At 52.9% G+C, this 23,654-nt stretch overlaps 1 protein-coding gene across 11 annotated transcripts in view; it reads left to right on the forward strand.

Moving 5' to 3' along the window:
* The first annotated feature begins 261 nt into the window (after positions 1–261).
* Positions 262–23,654, forward strand: part of CAMK2G (calcium/calmodulin dependent protein kinase II gamma) — a 55,641-nt gene continuing 32,248 nt past the window's right edge. For all 11 annotated transcript variants that reach the window (XM_081227505.1, XM_081227512.1, XM_081227508.1 and 8 more), the window contains exons 1-5: positions 262–442; positions 1,805–1,899; positions 13,165–13,224; positions 20,738–20,792; positions 21,664–21,729. In XM_081227505.1, the coding sequence (XP_081083631.1) occupies positions 378–442; positions 1,805–1,899; positions 13,165–13,224; positions 20,738–20,792; positions 21,664–21,729 (341 nt within the window). In that variant the 5' untranslated portion in view covers positions 262–377. The remainder of the gene's footprint in view (positions 443–1,804; positions 1,900–13,164; positions 13,225–20,737; positions 20,793–21,663; positions 21,730–23,654) is intronic.

Raw genomic sequence — 23,654 nt, forward strand, 5'->3', positions numbered from 1 at the left:
GAGACAAGCCCACAGGTCGCGAACCTTTCAGCTCCCTCCTGGCGGCCCGGGGCTGAGACCACCCCCCACCTCCCCTTCGCTCCACCGCGCGCTCGACCCAGCCCAGGCGGCTCCCTTGGGTGGGGCGGGGCCGGCGGTGGGAGGCCCCTCCCCGGGGGCGGGCCGGGGGCCGGGCCGGGGGGGCCGGCGGGGTTGGGGGCGGGGCGGGGCGGACAGGCGGCGCGGGGGTGTCCCTCCCTCCCTCGCTCTCCCCGGTAAAGTCTCGCGGTGCTGCCGGGCTCAGCCCCGTCTCCTCCTCTTGCTCCCTCGGCCGGTCGGCGGTGACTGTGCACCGACGTCGGCGCGGGCTGCACCGCCGCGTCCGCCCGCCCGCCAGCATGGCCACCACCGCCACCTGCACCCGCTTCACCGACGACTACCAGCTCTTCGAGGAGCTCGGCAAGTACGGCTCGCCCGCCGCCCGCCGGGGCCCCCCACCCTGCCCCAGCCGCCCGGGCGCTATGCGGCTCCTCGCCCCGCCCCCCGGCCCTGCACCAGCCGCTCCAGCGCCCCCTCGGCCCGCCCCACCCCCAGCCTTTCCCGCCAGCCGCCTCCGGGGGCCCCGTCGCCCCCAGCTCCCTGCCCCGCAGCGCCCTCCGCGCCCTGCAGCAGCTGCCCGGGCTGCTGCACCCCGCGCTGCCGCGGGGACTGCAGCCCCTGGAGCGCTCCTGGGCGCCCCCAGCCCCGCCCCTCCTGCAGCCTTCAGGCGCCCCCCATCCCGACCCCACCTGCTCGCTGCCCCCTTCCCACTCAGTTCAGGAGCTCATTCAGCATCCCGTCCTATGTCCCATGCGCCTGGCACTCAGGACCCTCCCCGGCCCTGTAGCTCCAACCCCGCTGCGGTGCCCGGGTGTGGGGGGATGTTTGGTACCCGGCCCCGCCCCCGGCTAGTGCAGCTTCCAGGAACCCAGCCCCACTGCTGGGCAGTGCTGCAGCACCCCCGTCCCCTCCCCCCATCCCTGCAGCGGTCCCGGGAGCCGCGCGCCGCAGCCGCAGCATCCCCCTCCCCTCCGCACTGAGCAGGCCGCTGCAGCAGCCCCAGCCCCCCCACCCCCACCCGCGGCGGCGAGCCCGGCCACTGCAGCCCCCGCCCTGCCCGCCCCCCTAGATGTTTCCAGAGCTGGAGAGTGGAAGCTCCCGTGGGGGACTGGGCGGGGGGTGGGGGGCGCGCGGACGTAGAGGGAAATATCATGGGGAAGGGGAGCTGTTGATGTCTGAGACCCACAACTGGATCCTCTCTTTCCCTGCTGTCAGTTGAGGCAGGATGCAGTGGGATGAAGCCGGGTGAGGGGGATTTGAGCCTTACTTTCCTCACCTTCCCCCATGGTTGAGGGAGATTTCTCTCTCAGGGGATTATACCCTCTTTCTAATCTCTCCTCCTACCCCCAACTATTCCTGCTGAGAAAAGGGCAGGGTCTCTTGCCTTCTCCGGGTCCTCTAGGCCAGGACTGCAGGGCTGTCCGTGAGATGCAGCAGGTGTGTGTTTTAAGCATCTGCCACCAGCCTGACGCACAGCCTGAGGTTAGGGCTGTTGGTTTGCCCAGAACTAGATGTGGGTGTGGGAGTAGGGTGGTCCTCCACCCACATCTGTTGAGCGTCCTGCAGAGACCACATCCTTCTGCCCCATGTTGGATGGTGATGGGTACTATGCTGGTGTGTGTGTGTATGTGATTTTGACTAAAGGTCTAGTGCTGGAAGCATCACTGTCCTCAGACCTGAAGTGTGTTTGCTCCGTTTCCCAGTTCTTTCCCCCTTCTCCCTCCAGGGGTGCTTTCTCTGTGGTCCGCAGGTGTGTGAAGAAAACCTCCACGCAGGAGTATGCAGCAAAAATCATCAATACCAAGAAATTATCTGCCCGGGGTGAGTATTCCCCATCTTGGTCTCTCCCAAGGGTGCCTCCAAGGGCTATGGATTCTTCTGAAGATGCTCCAGGAGTTGGGGATTGTGCGTTTTAGCACTTGGAGAAGTGTTGGGATTTCAGGGTGGGTGAACTTTGAAACCAGGCAAGGAATTGTGTGGGGAACAGGTAGAAAAGAATGAAGGTGTAAGAGATGTAGGTTGCTGCTGGGAAGAGTAGTCTGTGAAGGCTCAAGGGAGTTTGGTTTTTATGGAGGTGGAGGATATGGGGAGTGGTGGGTGGCTAGCTCTTCATTTGGGTCATTTGGAGTCTGTGTTTGGGGCAGTGGTAACCACTCCAGGCCTGTCCCGAATCCCTGTGCCCCAGTGGGGACTTAAGATGAAAATGCAGTAAGTGAACAGCTCTGACAAATCCAGCCTCCCCCTGCCCAGCAGGCGGCAGAACAGACTCCCAAGGGAAGGGAATCTGTAAACATCAGGGGAGGCTGCTACTGGCGAGGGCTTCTCGGGAACAAATCCTGCCAGATGAACTTGATTGCTTTTTTGATCAAATTACAAAGTTGGTGGTGCAGCAACAGCAGATGCAGTCTGTCCTGGGTGGAGGCTGATGCCTCATGGTCTGGAAATATCAATGGCCTGGTTGGAGTGGAAGCAGCTTGGCCTCGGGGTCTGAGAATTGTGAAGGCCCTGGCCTGAGGGCCTAACTTGTGAGATCCTTCCAAGTACCTGAGGCCAGGAGGGTCAGGCCCTGTCTCTCACACCTTGAACCTACACTCCCTGCACCTTGTTTTGGGTGCTTGCCAAACTCACCTCATCTGATAGGTATAGACCCAACAATGTGTGAAGTGCTCTGTGAACAGGTGTGGTGAGTATGGAGGTATGTAGATGGGTCAGGTCATCGAGAGCTGCAGGGTATAGCACCAAGACAAAGGTTATGAGACTCATAGAAAGGAATTAAGACTAGGCAATAGGATGCGATAAATATATTAGGAGCCAGGACAGATGCCCTGGAGAAGATGTGGGCCATGGCTAGTAATGACCTGGGTGTCTCTGGGGTAAGAGATGGAATAGATGTCCCTAAGCATTGGAGAAGCTATAAAATGACAGTGGGCTTCTGTCATGTCAATTATTCTGGGACCTGTTTAGCAGGGCTGTGTCTGCCTCCTGGCTGGGAGGGCCTCTCTCCATCCCCACAAGCAGGGATTGTCTTGCTGTCTCCCTCCCAGCCCCTGTCTCTTGCTGTTCCTCTACATTGGCTATTAAGTTGACTTATTTGTTTGTTTTCTTTCTCTCTGGGTACCTTGAGTCGGAGGCGATGGTTGCCATAGAGATATGTGGGCAGTCAGATGCCCTCCTTCCATGGGGAGGCGGGACAATGCGGTGGGCTGGACTCTTTGGCAGACATCCTCTGGCCAAGAATGCAGGGCGCAGGCAGGGATGACGGTTTGAGAATGGATACCTCCCCGTGCCCACACAGCATAGCCCTGGTGCATCAGAAATGGGGCTGGTGTCTGGTATCTCCAGTTAATGATGCAGTGCTTTGCTTTCCTCATCGCACCACTGTCCTCTGACCCAGGGGTGAGGGAGGGAGAGAGAGAGACAGCTGGGAGCTGAACTCTGGGATGAGGATAGCTGGTGTGGTGACTTTGTGGAGCTGCCTGCCTTGGGCCACCATTTTCTACTCCTTCCCTACCCACCTGAACTTCCCTAACCGATGTGATCATGTCCCTTTCCAGTCCTCACCTTCTTTCAACCTTGTCCCATCTTTCCCAGCTGATATCTTTCTTTCCCTGCCCAAATGGGATGAGGTTTCATTTCTCTGATTTTTTTTCTCCTCTCAAGAAGATTCTGTGTAAGATCATATGCTTTAGGCAGCAACTCCCCCTCTCTCAAGATGGTTATGCCAAAACTGGGGCTCTGCTGCGTGGCCTGTGTGCCAGGTTAACTCTGGGACAGAGGCCTGGTCCTGGCTGATAGGCACAGATGCCAACAAGAGAGTTCAGGAATATGTAAGTGCCCGTACTGTTTGGAGGTTGAGAGTGGGAGGGTGTTGTCTTGGAGATGGAGGGAGCCATCCAGGGGCTGTGCTGTAGGTGTGGGCGTGGGGGGTGTGAGCTCCTGGGGAGGGTTGGGCCAGTGCCCACTAGGCTGGTGCCCATGGGGTTAGGGAGTGAAGGCCGTGGCTTCCCTGCAGCCTCTCAGTTTACGCTGTATATTTTATAAAGGTGCAGCGGCTGCGGCTGGGTTTCACTCATCGCTGTCTGTCTGTCTGGGGCTCCACAGGTGTTGGATTTCTGTGTCTGGGAATGTGGTGGGCCCACCAGGGTCATCCACGAGGGTCTGAAGGAGCTTGCTGTGTTTGCTGAGTCTCTCTGCCTGTTATCTTTCTTGTTTGTGATCCTCTGTGCTGCCAAGTGAAAAAGAGCGTATCGGGCTGGTACTCCTTGGCAGCCATGATAAGGTGGCCCAGGAGGCATGGGGAGAGATCACCTGGTCTTCTGGGGGATCAGCTCTGGATGGGAATCCTTCTTTTGCTCTGTTGTTTCTTGTCATGGTGGCCTCGGGGGCCCACGGTGGTGTGGTGGCTGTGCGACAAGGTAGGGAGTTCACGTGGCTGAGCCTTGAGCGCTGTTGTTGTCTGCGGGCCTGTCTACGTAGAGTCACTTGAAGTCACATAACGTCACTCCATTTGCTTTGGAACAGCAGTAGGTGTAGAGTTGGGGCTCTTAAGGGAGCCAGTGGTTCCAAGCTTAGCTCTCAGCTAGGCTGCAGGAGGCATTTAAAATAGGCTTGGATGCAGAGCTAGTGGGCCAGGTGATGGCAATGATAAGTCGTTATTTTAAGATTTAAGAGCACCCCCTCCCCCAGAAGCCTGAGCCCTTATGTCTTTTTTTATTTTTAAATCTTCATATTCTCTTCTTATCTTTATTCATATGCATATAGATTTTCACCTCATGGAGCATAACATTTTATATCCCACTCTCTTGCTTATATCCAAAGCATTTCCCATGTTGCTACAGTTGAAGGGCAAATGGTCCTTTCTTTTCTCTACATAGTTTAGGATTTATCTTTGGAGCAGTTCATGTCATAAGAAACTTCTCTATTTGGACCATTTATCTGAATTCCAATTGCTTTCACTATGATGGGATACTTAGCCTTACTAAGAGGTGCTATTGGTAACAATATTATGAAATCTGTTACAGCACTTGCTTTGTTTATTTATTTATTTAATCTGTATACCCCATGTGAAGAAATTTCTATTGAAGCTAAATGTAAGCAAAAGCTTTCCCCTTCCTCAGGACCTGGGAGGGTAAAGGTAGGAGCCATATCTGTTTCTTTTACTTTGGTGTGGGCGGGGCCGGATACATATTGATACAGCAAAGTGCCTGATACATATTGAGCCTCCTATACTTGTTGAGTGAATGGACTGTGTAACCAGCCTGGTTGCCTTTTGGCTTTGGCGCTCAGGAAACTCATAGCCAAGTTGCTGGATCCCTTGTACCCTGGTGCTGGCTTGGGTTCCCCCTTTCTCATCCATGGAGCCATGCTGAAGGCCTGACACGGCTGTAGGGGAGGACAGATGAGGTTAAAGACCTGTGCTTGGAGAATAAAGCAGGTGGGAGATATAGGAAGACAGTGCAGCTTATCATCTTCCTTCCGTGTCATAAACGGCCTTATAGGGCAATGTTGGGACTTCCTCTAAGCAGCAATTTTCAATTTTAGTGTACAAGAGGATCACCTTGAAGACTGGTTAAAAATGCACATTCCTGGGCTCTATCCACAGAGATTCTGCTTCAGGAGGTCTGGGGCATAGCCTCAGAATCTACATTTTTAACAAGTGCCTTAGTGAATTTCATGCAGGTAGACCCTGAGCCACACTTTTTTTTTTTTCTTTTTTTTTTTTTTTTTTTTTTTTTTTTGCGGTACGCGGGCCTCTCACTGTTGTGGCCTCTCCCGTTGCGGAGCACAGGCTCTGGACGCGCAGGCTCAGCGGCCATGGCTCACGGGCCCAGCCGCTCCATGGCATGTGGGATCCTCCCGGACCGGGGCACGAACCCATGTCCCCTGCACCGGCAGGCAGACTCTCAACCACTGCGCCACCAGGGAAGCCCTGAGCCACACTTTTACGAAATGCTGTCTAAAATCAGCGACAGCTGTGACAGTTGCTGTTGCCATGCTCTGAGATTTACCAGACACACCTTAGCCCAGCCTTCTCCAGCTGGTGTCTTGGCCGGTATGGGGCCATCTGTGTACATGGGCTGTTCTGTGATTAGAGGCCTGCTTCTGAGCCCCCAGATTGGGGTGTCGGTTCGTGTCCAAGGCTGTGGCAAGCTGAGTGGCTGGAGTTGTGGCATGTTGGCCACCGGAAGGGCAAAGGCTGTTCCTTTCTGGGTCCAGCTGGCCCTGAGGAGTGAAATAGGATCCCCCTGGGTGGTGCCAGCTCAAAGTCTCCACCCCTTAGTGTTGGCCCGAGTAGCCCCCATGACATTTGTGTCCCCTGTGGTATTTCCAAGTGAGACTTTCCTGTTAAGGATGAAGAGAGAGGAGGGTGATACAGCAATGAGGGCGGGGCAGAAGAAAGAGAAATCTATGCAGCATGGGAACGCGGGGACTCTGGGACTTTAGGAAGCATTTAAGGAGATTAGATATTAGATCCAAAACCGTGCTTTCCTCCTGAGGAGAAAGCAGACCAATTTCTGTTGACAGAGAGATGGGCATCCTGTATATACATGAAGGAGCTCCTCTGACCCTTCCCCCTGGGTAGATGAGGAAGCAGCCTGGAGGCCCCTTCTTTGTGCTAAGGGCCAGTTTCATCACACAGTCATGCTTTGAGCTGTGTGACTTAGCTCGCACAACACTGGCCTGCCTCCCTGCCCTCCCACCCCTTCCCAGAGTGACTTGGGGTGCTGGCATCATAGGGTGGAGATGGAGGTGGGAAGGTGGCCCCCCATCCAAGGTGGCAGGTAGGGGAAGCCCTGCTGCTTGCTTCTTCCTGCTGCTTGCTCTGGTCCCTTGTTAGGAGCTGTGCTCCAAGCTTTGAGGCTGTGCTGAAACCCTAGAGGTGAGTGGCTGACCCCATTCTCTGCTGAGGCTGGAGACGGGGAAGGGGAGGAGTGGGCGTGACGGGCTTCTGCCCCATCTCTGTGCTTGCTGCTCTCTGGACAGCCTTGGCGGGCTGACACGGGCCTGATCCCATGGGTGCCAAAAGGGTGGTGACAGGAAGAAATGGGCACTTTGCACCTTCTGAGGGCCTCTCGGCAGAGGCCCTTTATCTTCTGCCCCTGGCCAGCCAGCTCTGACCCACAGCCAGTGGGGAAACCAAGACACAAAAGATTGGTTTGTTTTGTTTGATATGTAGGCATGCCAGTGATTTTGCCAGTGCTCAGATCCCAGCATCCTTAAGCAGTATGGACTTCACTTACCCTTTGACTCTTCCCTTTAAAATACATATTCTGGATATTTTGTCCCTGTGATAAATCCTGATATATCACCCCCATACCTCTCCATCTAGGCCCAGAGCTCTAAGCCCAGGGGAGCAAATCCCTCCTTTCTGCTAGGTCTTGCTGTCATCTGTAACCACCTCTGTGGGTAGAGACCGCTCTATGATGGGGATATTTCCAGCCACTTCCCCCCAACACCACCTCTACTTCCTGGACTCTAGCAGCAGCAGCAGCTTCCCATCTGCTCCCCTCTTTTCTCCTCCCTCTCTTTCCCCTCCCCCCTGCTTGCTGCTGCCCTGGGAGGAGCTATTTTTAGGGGCTGCTTCCTGGGATGTTTTACTTGGGGCTGGTTACCATGAAGGAAATGTCACCAAAACAGTGGGCAAAGGCTGCAGGCACCCAGAGTCCTGCCAGGGGCATGGAGTACTCGGCAGCTGACCCTGTTCTGGCCCTTGAGAGTGTCCAGAGGCAGAGCCTTGCCTTCTTGGGGCTTGCTAGTGACCCCATGGGGATTTTCCCTGTCCAAGCTGGTCTGGGAGACTTTCACTACGGGGCACTTCTTGATGCCTCCCTCCTTTTCCTCCTTAGTTAAAGCTTCTCTTGTCTTAATATTCAGAGACCAAAGTAGGGCTCAGGTCTTTGTGTCACCCAGTTAAAACTGCTCGAGTTAGGACTGAAGAGAAGCGGGGGGACACCAGGTTAAAGGACAGAGCCCCAGGGGTTCACATGGGCACATTTCAGGCTCCATCTCACTGTATTCACAGCCCTCAGCTAGTCCCCGGGTGTATGGGTGTGAAGGAGTTAGAAGCTGTGGCCCCTGCTCTTACATGATACACGGACTTTGCTCTTAACTGGGGACTTTGCACCTTTAGAGTGAGATTCAAAGAGGAAGGGATGTGGCATCACAATGTCAGGGTAAGGTCAATGAGACTGTGGCTTGGGATTCCCACTAGTCAGTGCCCAAGGCCAGGGGCTGTTTATAAGCAGCTGGGGAATGTGGATTATGACACCAAATCCCTATGCTGCCCTTGTTTATACTCCTCAGAGCGATATCTCCGGGGGGCCTGGAGGGGGGCACTTGGAAGAGCAACAAGAGGAGAGACCCACATTGAACATCTGAACTCGATAGGCTCTGGGAAGCTTTTCCTAATCCATGTTGGGGCCACAGGCACAGACCTTTGAAATACCCTTTGAAAAGTCAAGGGTGTCATTGAGGTTGGAACTTGGGGAGAGTCCCCATAGCCAGAGCAGGGCTCTGTGTCCTTTCCCACTTACAGTGGGTTGTATGTTTAGATGGCAGTAGGATCTTAGTTGAAGCTGGTGCTGGCGTTCGTGGTTTTAGAGAAATGTCACTAAATCAGCCAGCGTGTCTCTGCAGGGCTGTGGAGAATCTGGACGGCCCTCCCTGGGCCCCGATCCTGTTGGGGAAGGAAAGTGAATTTGGAGTGGGCATCTCCCCTGGGGTCCTAAGGGAGAAGTGTTTCTAGGGCTCTGCCCCCGCCTTTGCCACGCACCGTCTCCTCACTGTCTGCTTCCTCTTTTCTGCATCTGGTCACTCCTTGCTGCCCTTCTTGTCAAGGGTATTCGGCCTTTGTGGTGCCCTGAACCAAGTCTTGAAGCGCTTGGGCAGAAAGCGGGAGAGGTGAGGCCTCCAGGGATCCTTGTGTTCCAGGGCCTGGCTCTGCCCTGGGTGGGCTGTTAGGAAAGCCTGAAGCGGGATCTTGGTAACGGCCGCTTCTGCTTTCTGCTCCTGTTGCCACCTCTGCTCTTGAGGGGAAATCCTTGCAGAGGGCTATGGTTGGAGCTGGGCTGAAGGCCGGCAGGGGTGGGTCTCTCCATGGCAGTAGCGCACAGGCAGGCAGGAAGTGGCCCTGTGCAAAAGCGGGAAGTGGCCGTTGTCAAACAGGAAGGGGGGGCTGGGCCATGTGAGGGGGTGGGGATGAGCCCAGTTGAAAGGTGGGTGGGAAGAGGGTCAGCCTTGGAAGGTCTGGGCTGTTCCCTAGGAACGGCAAGCTCAGTGGTCACTGGAAGGAGGGGGGGTCTCAAGGGAGAAGGCTGCCTTTGTGACAAGAGCACCGGCTGATGTGTTATCACCTTGGGATGCCAAGCCAGGACTTGGACCTACCACTGTGGACCAGGCCAGTTCAGTGGCCTTACCCCTTTTGGGGCTGGGGATGCGAGTTTACAGGACAGACGTTGCATCTGGAAAAGATGCTCTGCAAACCTTACTTGTTCCTCAAACACAACTGCTGCTAGGGTGGAGCCCTTTGCTTTTTCCCAGACATGGAGCAGCCCTGGAAGGGACAACAGGACCGGAAGTGAGGGGGGAAAGGGACAAGAGACAACAGCTGGAGAGGTGGGGTGCTGGCTGGCTGTGCGAGGAGTAAGGAGTCAGGGAGAGCGTGGTAAGCAGAAACCACACGGCTCATTGAGCAGAGCTTCGGGATGGCAGGGCACCACAGCCAGCAAGGCTGAGGCCGAGGAAGACCAGGGATCTCATGGGCAGCAGCATTTCCTGGGCTGTCCTCTGTCTGATGAGCCCCTGTTGTTAACCTTCCCCTGTAGGCTCTAGACACAGGTGGGCCATCCCCAAACAGGAGGCTGTGATGGAGCCAGGTCGGGGGGCTCAGTTGCTGTGCCGTGGACTGCCCAGGCTGAGGGAGAGTGGGCCCAACTCTCTCGTGTCTCTGGTGATGGCCATGGGCACAAGCCCAGCCTAGGAGGTCTCATCCATCTTATCACTGGGCCCTTGGAAAGGAGGCTCTCCCTGTGTGCCAGGCACTGTGCTGAGCGTTTACCCAAATACATCATTTAATCCACGGGTATCGCTGCCTCCATTTTAGAAGTGAGGAAACTTTTTCCCAAGCTGTGTGCCTGGCTCACTCTCTCACCTCCTTCGGGTTCTAATCAAATGTCACCTCCTTGCTGAGGTGTTCCCTGACCACCTATTTTAAGTGTCCACTCTCCCGCTTCCCTACTTTATTTTTCTCCATCCCACTTAACCACGACATCTAACGTACCATCCAGTTGTTACTGTCTGTCCCCCGCCCGCCCCCCGCAGCTCCAATAGGATATCAGCTCAGTGAGAGTGGGGATTGTTGTCTCTTTTGTTCACTGCCATATCCCCAGCGTCTGGAACAGTGCCTGTCACATAGTAGGCCTCAGTAATATTTCTGAGTGAATGAATGAGGCTCAGATGGGTTTAATAACTCACCCAACATGGCGGCCCTGAGACTCAGTCTGGGGCTCTCTGACTCCTAAGCTGATGTGTTAATGGCCAGACTCCATGACTAAGGATCAGAGCAAAGACCAAGATGCAGCCCGAGGTTCAGAGGAGACACAGGCCTTGGGCAGAACATGGGGCTCAGCTCCTTGGAGTTAGTGTCGAACTAAGTGACTATCTAGGACCCTCTGGACCCTGGACAGCTCCTTCAAGGAGCTGGAAGTGTGAATCTGTGTCTCTTCTTTTCTTACTCTGAGTCACTGATAATATGGGTGCCAGAGCACCCGTATTTTTAGTGCTGTTGCTGTTGTGGAACTGTAACTATTAGCCAGTAAGAGTCTTAAGGGAGGAGATAAACATTAATCTTCTGGGCCTTCTCCTCAGCAGCCACCTCCGCATCACAAGATACTGTTCTCCTGCACCTGCCCGGGCAGCCAAGCCCGAGAGTTGTGGGTTGGAGGGTGTTAGGTGAGTGGTCAGAGAGAGGGCTGGTGGGTCTTCAGCTTTAGGGTGACTAGCTTGGTACTGCCATCCCACGTCCAGAGATGGGGAGGAAGGTGGGGTCGCCCTGACATCCTCTGGCCAGATCTGGAAGAAGCAAGGCCCCCTGCCACCAGGCAGGGCTAGTGCTGCTTCCTCAACTGCCTACCTTCTGAAGGTCCTTGGCCCTGAGGGATCCCAGGCAATGTGGGGTTACCTGGAGTTCTCCTGGCTGCATCCTGGTCAGTGGTCATACTGAACTCGAGGATGGGAAGGAAGGCCTGACCCAGATCTTTGGACAGCTGGGATGGATTAGCTGGGCAGCAGGAACTAATCTCTGCCTGTCCCCACGTCCTTCTTCCACAAAGCAGAGCTGTCCCTAGAGGGAAAGTTTAGGACAAAGCTGAGGGTGGTTGGTGAAACAGTAAATACGAATTCCTTCTCATCTATAATCCGTACATCATCTCAGGCAGGCCTGGGCTTGAAATCACAGTTCTATCCCTTTCCTGCTGTAGGATCTCGGGCAAGTTATTTAACTTCTCTGGGCCTGCTTTATCATCTGTGAAATGGGATAATCAATGCACCTGCCTGGTAAGATAGTTGTGAGGGTCATGGGAGGCTTTTCAGAGGCTCTTTGCTATTTAGGTAGAGGTGGGATGGGCAGAAGCCCCTACCAAGGGAGGCGGGAATTGCTTGACAGCTATGGATGGGAAGGTACCTGCCTGGATCTGGAGAAGTTGAGGTGAACTGGACTATGCCCCCCAAAGCCTGGAGTCTTTACTTAATCCTCTCACTTTTCTTTATCTTGTCATCACATCATAGCAATGAGAAAGAGGGCTCTAGGCTCGGACCACCTGTATCCACCTGTCTGTGGGACCTTGGCCAGGTTACTTGAACCTTTTAAGCCTCAGTTTCCTCCTTTACAATGTAATGGAGCTAATCACATCCTCCACTTCACGGGGTTTCTGTGAGGATGAAATAAGAAAATCCGTGCCTCTGCTTGGCATAGAGTAAATGCTTCGTAAATAATAGTTTTTACTACTACTGTCAATGTTATTGACAAACCCTTATTAAGCCTCTGATATGGAAGGAACTCTAGGAAGCATCACGCAGAGAGGTCCCACCCTTTGAAGAACTTGTGACCAAAAGATTTAATGTGTGATTTAATGTGTGATGTGACAATTATAAGAGGTGCTGTGGGAGACGGGGGTGGGTCATGGGGAGACAAGTCACAGACTACCAGGAGGAACAGGGAAGAGACTCTGTGAAGCAGGTGACTTTGGCAGGATTCCAGCAAGTAGAGATAGGGGGGTAGAGCTTCTAGGCCACCTTGCTTTGAGTAGTAGCAGCCTCTGTTTCTACTTCCTGGAGCTCTGCCTTCCTGGGGAAGGAACTGACCAACACAGCTTGCTTAGATTTGTGGGCTCTTGGATTCTGGTCATTTCACCAAAGCAGAGTAACCCCAGAGCCTGAGTGCCAAGAGGTCAGAGCTCCCAACAGCGGACAGCCAAGAGGATCCTGGGGAGAAGCAGGATTTCTGCAAAACAGGCATCATAATACGACCAACCTCATAGCATTGTTCTGAGACTAAATTAAAATATGTATCTGCCTGGTGTAGAAGTAAACTCTCAATAAATGTTAGCTAGTATTATTATTCTTTTCAAATCATCACCATCTTCATTGTCAGCATCATTATGTTTCAGGGTTGCCATGAAGACTGTATTAGAGAATATATGAGAATATATGCAGCACTCCTAGCACAACATCTGGTCTTGTAGTAGGTGTTCAATAAAACCTAGCCATTATTATTAGTATTTCCAACAAGGAAGAGATTCTGGACACACTGGCCCAGTGAAATCCCTGTGCACTACAGTTTTCGTTAAAGACCTGGATTCATATCCTGGCTCTGCCACTCACTAACTTGGGAAGCTTTCCTGAGGCACTTCATCAGGAAAAGGTTGTCATTAATACCTGTCTCCAGAATTGCCGTGACCTGCTGTATTAATTCAGCAAATTGTAAAAAGGGCATAGTTGGTGCCTAAAAATTGAAAGCATATGAATAGCCAGGTGGCCACAAATAGAATGGATGTTTGATGGCTTTTGTTTTCTCTCTTCTGCTCTTAGATCACCAGAAACTAGAACGTGAGGCCCGGATATGCCGACTTTTGAAGCATCCAAACATTGGTAAGTGCCCTTATATAGAGCATTTCTTGGGCATTTTTTGGAAGTTGGAGAGAAGAGAAATCCACTGTTTTTGTGTAGGGAACCACTTCTGTCCCTGGGCCTTTGCCTGGTGTCTTTTTTTGCCCAAGCAGGATAGCAGCCATATATTGCTCAGCATTCTGGGGTGTTCTAGTTCGGAGACCTGAGTGTCTCCATCCCTGTGGTGCCATCTCAGGGCTGGGAGTGAGGTATCAGAATATGTTTCAGACTCGCTTTCTTCCCCTCTCCTTCCGTCTTTGGGCTGAGGTCCAGGTCCTCGGCGTGTGAGGCTCTGGGCTAGTAGCCTGCCAGCATCCCTCACCAGGGGCCTTCCATGGCCGTCATAAAAGGGTCCGGATTTTGTTTCTGGACTTGAAAAAGTTTTGTTCCTGTTGCGGTGTCGTGCACACTCTGGGCGTTTCCATGGCGCTCCCGTTTGTATTCCCCGGAGCCGGGAAAGCAAGCTGCCCACCCGCCTGGCTTCTCTGGAGATGGGATGGCAGGAGCCACTTGGATGGAGAAGGAGAAAAATAAGAGGATTTCTCCCTGCTCCCGCCCTGACATGGGGGACAGGAGCACATTGTTGGTTGTTCTAAAGCCGCGGAGGTTTGCCTGCCACAACCCACTCCGGCTCCGTTTTACATTGTTCAGCTGAAGTAGTCTTTGCCAGAAATGCTGGCCCCAATTCGGTGCTTCTTGCAGAGGGAACAGAAACTGGGCTGGCTGCAGTGTCTGAGCAGAAGCCCCGGGCTTGACTTGAGGCAGGGCAGGGAGCATCTCCTAGGTTTCCCTGAAAGCTGTGATAATCACAAAGGACAACACGTTTTCCGCGCTCCTCAGGCACGGCCCCAGTATCGGGGCTCCCACAGTGCCCTGGAGGCCTCCCACTCCGCTGGGTTTGCAGCTGGGGCTGTAAGGCGACTTGCCGAAGCTCAGTGCTTCCTCCAGAGCTACTCAGCCTCCGGCTTCCCAGATCTCGGGCTGGAATGCTCACTGGGAGCTCTGACGTAGGAGAGTGAGGTCGTACTCTAGCCCAAGGGGAGAGAAGCTGTGAGGTAACCAGAACTGTAGCCATGCAGGGCTTTATAGATGGCAATCAGCAGCTTGGATTACACCCGAAGCAGATTGGCATAGCTGGTGCTCAGCTCTGCCTGATGCAGTCTTCCACGGAGCCAGCACCTCTCAGCCCACAAGTCCTGGGTTTGGAACTACCGGAGCTCTCTGAAGTTAGACCCTCACCTGCAAACAGGACGGTGGGGACCAAAGTGTTGCCTTAGGTAGAAGAGAAATGATGAGAGGAGCAGCTAAAACAGCAGTCACAAACTCAGGCGTGTTTTGTTTGGCCAGCTCAGTGGTTTAAAAATATTTTTATTGTTCGCCAGTATTTTAAAACGAGATTTCACACTTTGAAAAAAATTTTATTTCCCAATCTTTCAAATCAGAAGATTTGGCTCCGCTGAGCCCACATCCATATGTGGCCGGAATCAGCTGGGGCTGGGCAGTGGCTGCCCCTTTAGCCTGCTGGCCACGGTTTTTGCTGTTATCTCACGTTTGTACTGCCTACCTGGTCCCTCTAGGCTTTGTGAGCTTGTGACCTCTGACCTAGCAGTTCCAGAGCAGGAGGAAAAAAGAATGTGGGTGGCTAAAGCCATCCACGAGCACAAAAGCATTTTGGTGTTCCAGTCCCGGGTCTCAGGGTCGGCGGACAGTAACTTCCTTTCCTTATGTCCCAGGTGACCAACTTGTAGAGCAATGATGGATTGTCCTCCTGGAGGGAGGAGAACAAGGGGTGGGGTAGATGATGCAGGAGGCAGAACCATGTCTGCGTTACCTGCGACACGGGCACGGTTGACCACAGCAGGGTTAGGGTAGGATGAAGACAATCGAGAATCAACCGGCAAGTACAAAACTGGGATTCTAGCTGAATAATGCCCAAGCCTTCGTTTTATGTTTTCTTTTAAATTAGATATATACTTTTTGACCTTTTAGACTTTACTTGGTTTGGTAGCACCCCCCCACCCCGCTTTTTTTTCTTTTTAACCACCTGCCCCCAGCTCAGAATTAAGGCAGATGGAGTGACCATCTACCCCAGCCATCTGCTCTGTTCGGGAGGGAGCAGGACCCAGGGAAGGCCAGGCAAGGCACACTCCCTTTGTCAGCATCTGATCGCCTAGGACTGTGCTTCCGTTTCACGACTGCTCCCAGATCCTGGGCATGTTGGTCTGAGGCCCTATTTTGGGGTCAAGGGCAGGGGGAGGGAAGGGTGAGTCAGGACCGTGTCCTGGCAGAGTGGGCTAGCCAGGCTATCTGGTGTCCAGTGGGAACCAGGACTCCTGGAGATGTGGGGGAGCTGCAGGTCCAGGAGGCGGGGTTGCCATGGAGCCTGACCCGGCCTGTGGCAGAAGAGGAGGCAGTTTTGTCCCCTTAATTCAGTATTCATCTCCTCTCTCTGCTGCTCCGTCCTTCAGAGCTGTGGCCCTTTTGGCTGTAGCCTCTAACTCCGTCCCTCAGGGATACAAGTGGACCAGCCCAGGAGTGGTGCAGAACTGAGGAAGCTGAGAGCAGAGAGCATATGGTCCACCTCTGGTTATTGTCAAACTCTTAGGCACTTGAATTCAGAAGGGTATTTGGTACGAGGAGCCAGGCACCCCCAGTTTTTTTTCCCTGATAGATGTTCTGCCCCAGGAGTTGAAAGCCTGTTGGAAGAGTGAACCCTAATGTAAACCACGGACTCTGGGCGATAATGGTGTGTCAATGTAGGCTCATCAGCGGTAGCAAACGCACTGCTCCCCTGGGGAATGTTGATGTTGGGGGACACTGTGCGTGTGTGGGGACAGGGGGTAGGTGGGAGCTCTCTGTACTTTACTCTCAGTTTTGCTATGAACCCAAAATCGCTCTAAAAGGTAAAGTCTACTTTTTTTTTTGAAGCCTGTTGGTTCTGAGGCATCCTGCAGGACCTAAAACAGCCTTGGGAGAGTGGCCAGAGGCATGGAGTTGAGAGGAGGAAACGACAGTAGTGCTAATCATCTAAAGTCTGAGTGAAGTGTCTTCTACCTGTGCTCTGCTTGCTCCCTGCTCTAAATTCCTCTAATGAGTAGACTCTGTCTTCCTTCGTGCTGAGCTGCCCCAGCAGTTTCATCACAGTCTAGCATTGTGGTTTAGAGCAGCACTTCTCAAACTTTCATGTGCTCGTGAATCGCTTAGGGATTGTGTGAAAATTCAGATTCTGGTTCAGTAGGTCTGGGGTGGACCTGAGCTTCCTCACATCTCCTGGCGATGCTCACGCTGCTGATCCATGGGCTGCACGTGGAGAAGCAAAGGTCTGTGGCTTTAGAGTCAAGTCCTCTAGGTTTGAATCTGGGATTTGCTGCTTAGCTGTGACCTCCGGCACATGGTTTCACCCACCTGTGCCTCCGTTTCGTCATCTGTGCCTCTTCGTGGAGTTGTTTTGAGAAGGTTCTGCAAGCAAAGGAGGCCTAGGAAATAAATGGAAATGATGAAAATGGAGATTCCAGCTCCCGGAAGTGACCCCTCCTAGACTCCCAGACCCAACTCAGTTTGCAAGTTATTCAAGCCTGGCTGCGTTTTACCTTGGGCCCAGGGCCCATACAGCTAATAGTAAGTGTAGCAAAAGCAGTTGTAAAGAAAGAGAAGGAAACATTGGATCACAACTGAGCAGCTCCCAAATCCCTGCCCACCTGCTTCTGGAGGACAGCGTTCATCACTCACCAGCCCATGGGATGACAGGACCTCCTTCCCACTGTGTTATTTCCATGGACATGAACAGTGATACTTGGTCAGTGCTTTTTTGACCAAAGTTTGTTAGTTAAAATGTGGCATACTGTTGGTGTTTTCTAAAAAATTGGAAACAGCCACAAAATTTGGGTTGTGGCTTTGTCAGTACTTGAAGGTATGAGACATCGAGTGGTTTTTTTTTTGGCCTGTTCTTCCTTCCACAGTTTGTAAAGAACAATAATTAGGCTTGGGGCTTCCCTGGTGGCGCAGTGGTTGAGAGTCCGCCTGCCGATGCAGGGGACGCGGGTTCGTGCCCCGGTCCGGGAAGATCCCACATGCCGCGGAGCGGCTGGGCCCGTGAGCCATGGCCGCTGAGCCTGCGCGTCCGGAGCCTGTGCTCTGCGGCGGGGGAGGCCACAGCAGTGAGAGGCCTGCGTACCACAAAAAAATAATAATAATAATAATTAGGCTTATCACTGTAATGCAGTAAATGCTTCATACTCCTTTTCCAGATCTTCCTGTCTAGAGTTGGTCTGGTCCTCCTTGGCCTTCGTACCCTCTCATGACTGTGGAATGGCCTGGGTGTTGGACTGTTTTTTTTCCCCATGCATCCATAGCATCCTTTACTTCTCCCTGACAGCCCTCAGCACAGTACTGCTTGGTTATGCATTTGTGTAAGTGCTTCTTTAAAGCCCATCTTCCCCGATCCCCCAGAGGCTGCACGGTGGCAGAGCTGGGTTTCCCTTGTTCACAGTTGCGTCCGTGGCATGTACAGTCACGCCTGCTTCAGGGAGGTGCCGAATGGACACTGCTGAGTGAATCAGAATGGCCAGGGCTAGTGGGGACAGGTTGGAGCTCCTTTGCCTAAGAGGATGGAGAAAGTGACTCCCTGGCAGGCAGTTCCACAAAATCAGGGATATTACTGTCAGTTTGCTTTGTCCTCAAGTCTCAGCTCTGCTTCTCAATATAACTTTGGGTGAGTTTCGTTTGGAGCCACCGTTTCCTGTCCTGTTAGATGGAGGTGATAGAAGTACCTACCCGATAGAGCTAATGCAAGGGTTCAGTCAAATAACACGTGTAAAAGCACTTGGCACGATGCCGAACACATTGAAACAGATCAACTAAGAGTTAGGTATTGTAATTGGGATCATTATTATCAAGAATCTGCTAGGTTGGTGGTTAGAGTGGTGCATTCAAGTTTCTCGTCTTGTTCTCAGTCCCATGGTAATTTTCTTTACAAATGGAAACAAAAAGCAGTCTCGCTCAGCGATGGAGCCTTCCACGCCTGTCCCTCCTTGTCTTGGTGGTGCCATGCTCTGAGACACACATCACAGCCATTCTCTGGGTTGGGTGGCTTGGGAGGATGAGTCTGACTTTGCTGCTCTGCTCTTCTGATTCCCCTCCCAGCTTCCTCCCACCTGGGCTCTGTGTGTGGCCTTCCTGGAGAAGGGCAAGTTCCAGTGACTTCCTGTCTGGGCAGAGGCATGGGTACCTGCCCTTTTTGCCCTGTTCTCAGCCCTGCTGTGCTGGGTTCGGGGGGGGTGGGTCTGGGGGCAGGGATCCTGGGGAGGCAGGGCCAGGTGGCAGGATTCCCCTGGGAGTGGCTTTAGCATTGTACCTGCTGCCCTGTTAGTGCATCATCCTGCTGCTGTTAGTCACCTCCCTAATGAAGCTGGTCTTTAGCTTCTGGGACAGCTGATTTCCAGGGGATTATTTGTATTACACACTTTAATGCTTTTTCGTAGCAAATTTTTAATTAAATGGAAAGTCCTCTTGGAAGCAAGGGAGCAGCAGCTGCAGCAGGACTCAGCATGAGACACCAACTCCTGCCAGAGACCCACAAGTGAGGAGGGAGGGTGGCAGGGCTTTGGGGGAGCTCGCTTGAGCATGCCTGGCTCAGTTAGGGTGGGAGGGAGGCAGGAGTCTGGCTATAGCTCCTTCCTTCTGCCCCACACGGGCCTAGAGAAGTATGAGCTTATGTGCCCGAGTGTAGGAGGGAATCATTTAAGGAGGAGGGGTTTTAGAAGTACCACCTGCCTTTGATTTGATCCCATTGGTAAATTGCAGAAATACTGAGTTCTGGGGGAATTTGGGGGTGAGTAACCAGATCAGATCTAATAAGGTTGGCAATATGAAGCATAAACAATTGTCAGGCCCTGGTTCTAGCCCTGGCAGGCCTGAGTCCTCATTTGTCAAGTGAGGAAAACCACAGGGCTCTAGTGATGGCCGAGTGCCTGTATTTTACATTCGGCTGATCTTGCTTTGGTGGGAAGGGTATGTAGGAAAGTGCCTCAGCCCTGATGAAACGCTCTCACATTGGAAACGGTAGTTGTCATTTGAGCTGGTTGGGGCCGGACATGGAAGAGACACTGTGATTTCTTTGTATCCGAGAACTTCACTGGTTGGTTTGTGTCAGGCCGTTCCTGAAGTGCTCTGCAAGGTGCTCCTGGAACTGCTGAGGGATGTAGTGAAGGTCAAACAGAAGAAGCCCTTTGGAACATATAGGCTCCCCATCAAGAGAGTGCAGGTGAGGGAAGGGACAGGCGCAGCTAGGACGGTTGGCCAAAACAAAGTTGTGTTTGCATTAGAATGATGCTCAGGGGTTGGCATTTAACCCCGAGGTGGCTTTGTGGGCACAGGCTTGAAGAGAAGACCTCAGAAGACATTAGGTTGAGCTTTTGCCCACGAGCTCTGGAGGTGGGGAGTGGGAAGGGATTCTGCTCGCCAACCTTTTCTTGCAGCCTTTACTGCAGCTCCATGCAGTAGCGTCTCGGAGCTGTCTTTGATGCTCTTGTAGGCACATTCGTGAGTGTTTTCTCTCCGGGCTCCGTTGCTTTGTTGCCTGAGTGTGTGGGCTACTCCACGTTTCTTATAGGAAACAGTGATATGGACCAGTCTTTGGAGTCAGAAAGAGCTGGGTTCACATTTGGACCCACTACATCTTTGGCCTTTGGCAAGATACTGTATGTCCCTGAGCGTCCAGTGTCCTCATCTGTGGAATGGGAGTAATACTTATCTCAGGGTGGTCATCAGGAATAATAAACTCCTTGAAGGCCAGTTCTATGTCCTTCCTAAATCCCGCCATCTACCACAGGGTCCAACACACAGTAGTCACTCAATAAATGCTTATCGCATAAGTAATGTACGCAAAGAGCCTAACACAAGGCCTGGCACGTAGTGAGCACTTAATAAATGGTTATTGTTGTCGTCGCCTGAATCTGTGTGTTGCCTCCCGTGCTCACCATCCGTCATCCTCCCTCCACGCGCCTCCCTGCTGGGCTCTGCCTTTCCCACTTCTTCCCCTCCCTCTAATTCTTCTGTTCCCATTTACCCCAGGCTCTCAGGCTCTCCCATCTTGTCGTTCTCTGTCCCCCTGCAGTCTGTGTCCCTCGGTGCTGCTCGCTTTGCATTGCACCCTCACGTGTCATATCCCAGGACTACCTTCTCTGGGACCAGCCCCTCTGGGAAGAAGGTTCTTGCTTTTCTCCGTCCTGTCTTACTTCTTAGCCACAAAGCTTCTGTCTCTCGCCTACATTGTAGGCAGTCTGAGGTGGCGACCAGAGCGCTGGACCTCGGGTCTGGTCGTCTCTGCTTTGTGGCCATGTTGCCTTGGACTGGGGCTGCTGGGCGTCTGCCCATTCTCAGGAGAGAGCCTGTGGGGCTGACAGGACGGGGCAGGGCTGGGGTGGCCAAGGAGGAGAGGAGTAGGATTTCCAGGTTTTCTCTCTGTTAATCTCTGTCCCCATCTCCTCTCTTGCAGTACGCCTCCATGACAGTATTTCTGAAGAAGGGTTTCACTACCTCGTGTTTGACCTGTAAGTGCCGCTTTCTGAGGGTGTGGGGGCCTTTCCCTCCAGCCGGCTCAAGAGGAAGGCTTGGAAAAAAGGCCTAAACTGGGTCTTCAGCCTCTGCCGAGGGTCCCCCTCCTTTGCCCGCGGAGAGGGGTTTGGTTTTGAACTTCCTCTGGTAATGGGCAGGTTGTCGAGGGTCTCCTTGCTTACTCAGTATCTCCCCCGGGCTCTGAACCCCGGGATGGCATTGCTCTTGCATTTCTGTTCAGCAGCACACCTTGTGCAGATGCTTTTTTCTTGTTTCTTGGTGTGTTGTCCTTAGTGGAGAAATAGAACATAGGTCTTTGCATGACCTTAAAAATTCTGGGAAATTAAAGGTACCTTTTATTAGTCATAAACTAGTCTCCCATTGGTCTCTCCTCCACTTTGGTTATGGTTTAATTTCTTAAAGGTGGCTCTTCACCTCCTAGAAATGCCTCTTTGGTATTTTCCGGGTTGGGTCTCTGTGTCCTTGGTCTCATTATTCTTCAACTTCAGTGGTAGGTCTGTCATTCTTGGGCAGCTGGATCTTCGTATTCATATTGGTCTCAAATAAAGCTATGACTGTTTGAGTAGGTTGATTATTTCCTCTTAGATGCCTGTATATTCATCTTTACCAGAGTATTAGCTAATCTATAGGTTATAGAAACAGAAATGTGCAGGGGGAAGGGAGGGCCCACGTTGTCCCAAGGAGAAGCTCCATGTCATTGAAGGACTGGCGTGCTCTGGGCTCTCAGACAAAATGCATGTAGAGCTGACACTTCTCTAAAGCTGTTGTACAGTGTGACCTGTTACCTGTTGGATGCTGGGGTTGGACACCTGACCTGCTTCCTCTGACCCTCTTTGTTGGTTGCAGTGTTACCGGTGGGGAGCTGTTTGAAGACATTGTGGCCAGAGAATACTACAGTGAAGCTGATGCCAGGTGAGATGAGGGCCCTGGGGGCCAGGCGTCCTGCCTATTTGAATCGTCTTTGGGGGAGATCAGAAGAGCTCTTATCTGGACAAGGATTCTGTAGAGCTGGACTCAGGCTACATTCCGTGGGTATTGTTAGGAGTTAATAATTCAGCACTCCCAGATCAGTTTTTTTGCAAAGCTCTTACATATCTCCTTTACACCGTCACACCAGAAATACCTTTTCTTTGCACCACCGCCTACTCACAAGGGCCCAAGGACCCTCCCTATCCCTGCGTCTTTCTTTTGACAAATCCTACTGCATACGAGGCATCCTGGGGATGATCCAGAGATGGAGAAAATATGGTTTGTGTCCCAAAGGAGTGTAAATGTCTGGGTTAATAATCCAACCGGGGAACCTTCCTGGGAGATTTCAGCCTGAATCACCTTGTGTCTTGACCGCCATCACCAGCCCCCATGTCGGGCTCTGCAGGCTAGAGGACCATTCCTTGGCCATACCCTTCAGCCCCCAGCCCTCCAGGAAGCCCTGGCAGCTCCTTCGTGTGACACAGCAGAATTCCTCCCACACCGCAGCTCTGGGGCGCTTGTTTGGCCTGCCTTTCCTTCCTCGGCTCCTCCCCCGCCCTGAGTTTTCTCTGGGGTGATGTCCTTACAACTTGATTTTGATCATCCTGCCTGCAGCTTCTCAGGCATATGTGGCAGCTCTGGCTGCCTCTGGAGGGTGGGGGAGCACAGCTTCCTCACAGATTTCTCAACCCTGAGAGGCCAGTGTTTGCTGATCAACCTCAGATGCTTCAGCCTCAGGAAAAATTCTCAAGTGGGAGATGAATTCCAGTGCCAGCAGGGGAGGACCAGGCTCTGGGCGGGAGGAGGCAATGATAGCTCAGGGAGCCTGGGAGGAGGCAATGATAGCTCAGGGAGCCTGGCGGGGAGGAGGGGGAGCCGGGGCGGGTGACTGTACCAGTGGGCTTGGCCTGGCTCTGCTGGGACAGTTCGCACTTTTGCCATTTTTGGCCAGAAGGCTCTCCGTGCTAGCTTGGCTCTGTTCTAATTATATATTTCTGTGGAGACTCGCCTCTTCAGCTCAGTCTTAAAGTCTCTTTGGCCTACTCTTGGGCTGTGTCCTATAGGGAGGACTGAGCCTCAGCCTCCAGGAGCCCAGCAAGACCCTTTGGCTCTTGTGGAAGCCCCAGCATCAGCTTTTAAAGGAAGGAAAAATAAGTCCAGGTCACCAGCTCAGCACACACTTGGTAGTACCTGCTCCATTCTCTAGGCCAAGGTTCCTCAGCCTCAGCGCTACTGACATTTCGGCCAGATAATTTTTTGTCGTTAGGGCCCCTCCTGTGCATTGTAGGTTTAGAACCAGGTACCTGCTAGATGCCAGTAGCACCGTCCCTCTCAGTTGTGACAACCAGCAATGTCTCTAGGCATTGCCAGATGTCCTCTGGGGACCATAATCATCCCCCAGTTTTCACCAGTGCTCTAGACTGCCAGTACACCCCACCAGGAGTTTGACTGCAAGTGTGGCAGTCTGGTTTGGAAGGTGGATTCACGAATCAGCAGCTGAATGTGACTCTAGGTTAGTTTGTCTTTTTCTATGAAAAATCATGATCAGAAAGGCTCCTCAGGTGCCTGTTTGGAACCCTCTTTAGTACCTTGTTTCTTTTTTTTTTTTTTAAGTACCTTGTTTCTTGATGGTGCCTGTGTACTTGTTTGTTTGTTTGTTTTGCGGTATGTGGGCCTCTCACTGTTGTGGCCTCTCCCGTTGCGGAGCACAGGCTCCGGACGCGCAGGCTCAGCGGCCATGGCTCACGGGCCCAGCCGCTCCGCGGCATGTGGGATCTTTCCGGACCGGGGCACAAACCCGTGTCCCCTGCATCGGCAGGCGGACTCTCAACCACTGCGCCACCAGGGAAGCCCCTGTGTACTTGTTT

This window comes from Mesoplodon bidens (assembly GCF_964165515.1).
Source record: "Mesoplodon bidens genome assembly, chromosome: 1".
NCBI lineage: Eukaryota > Metazoa > Chordata > Mammalia > Artiodactyla > Ziphiidae > Mesoplodon > Mesoplodon bidens.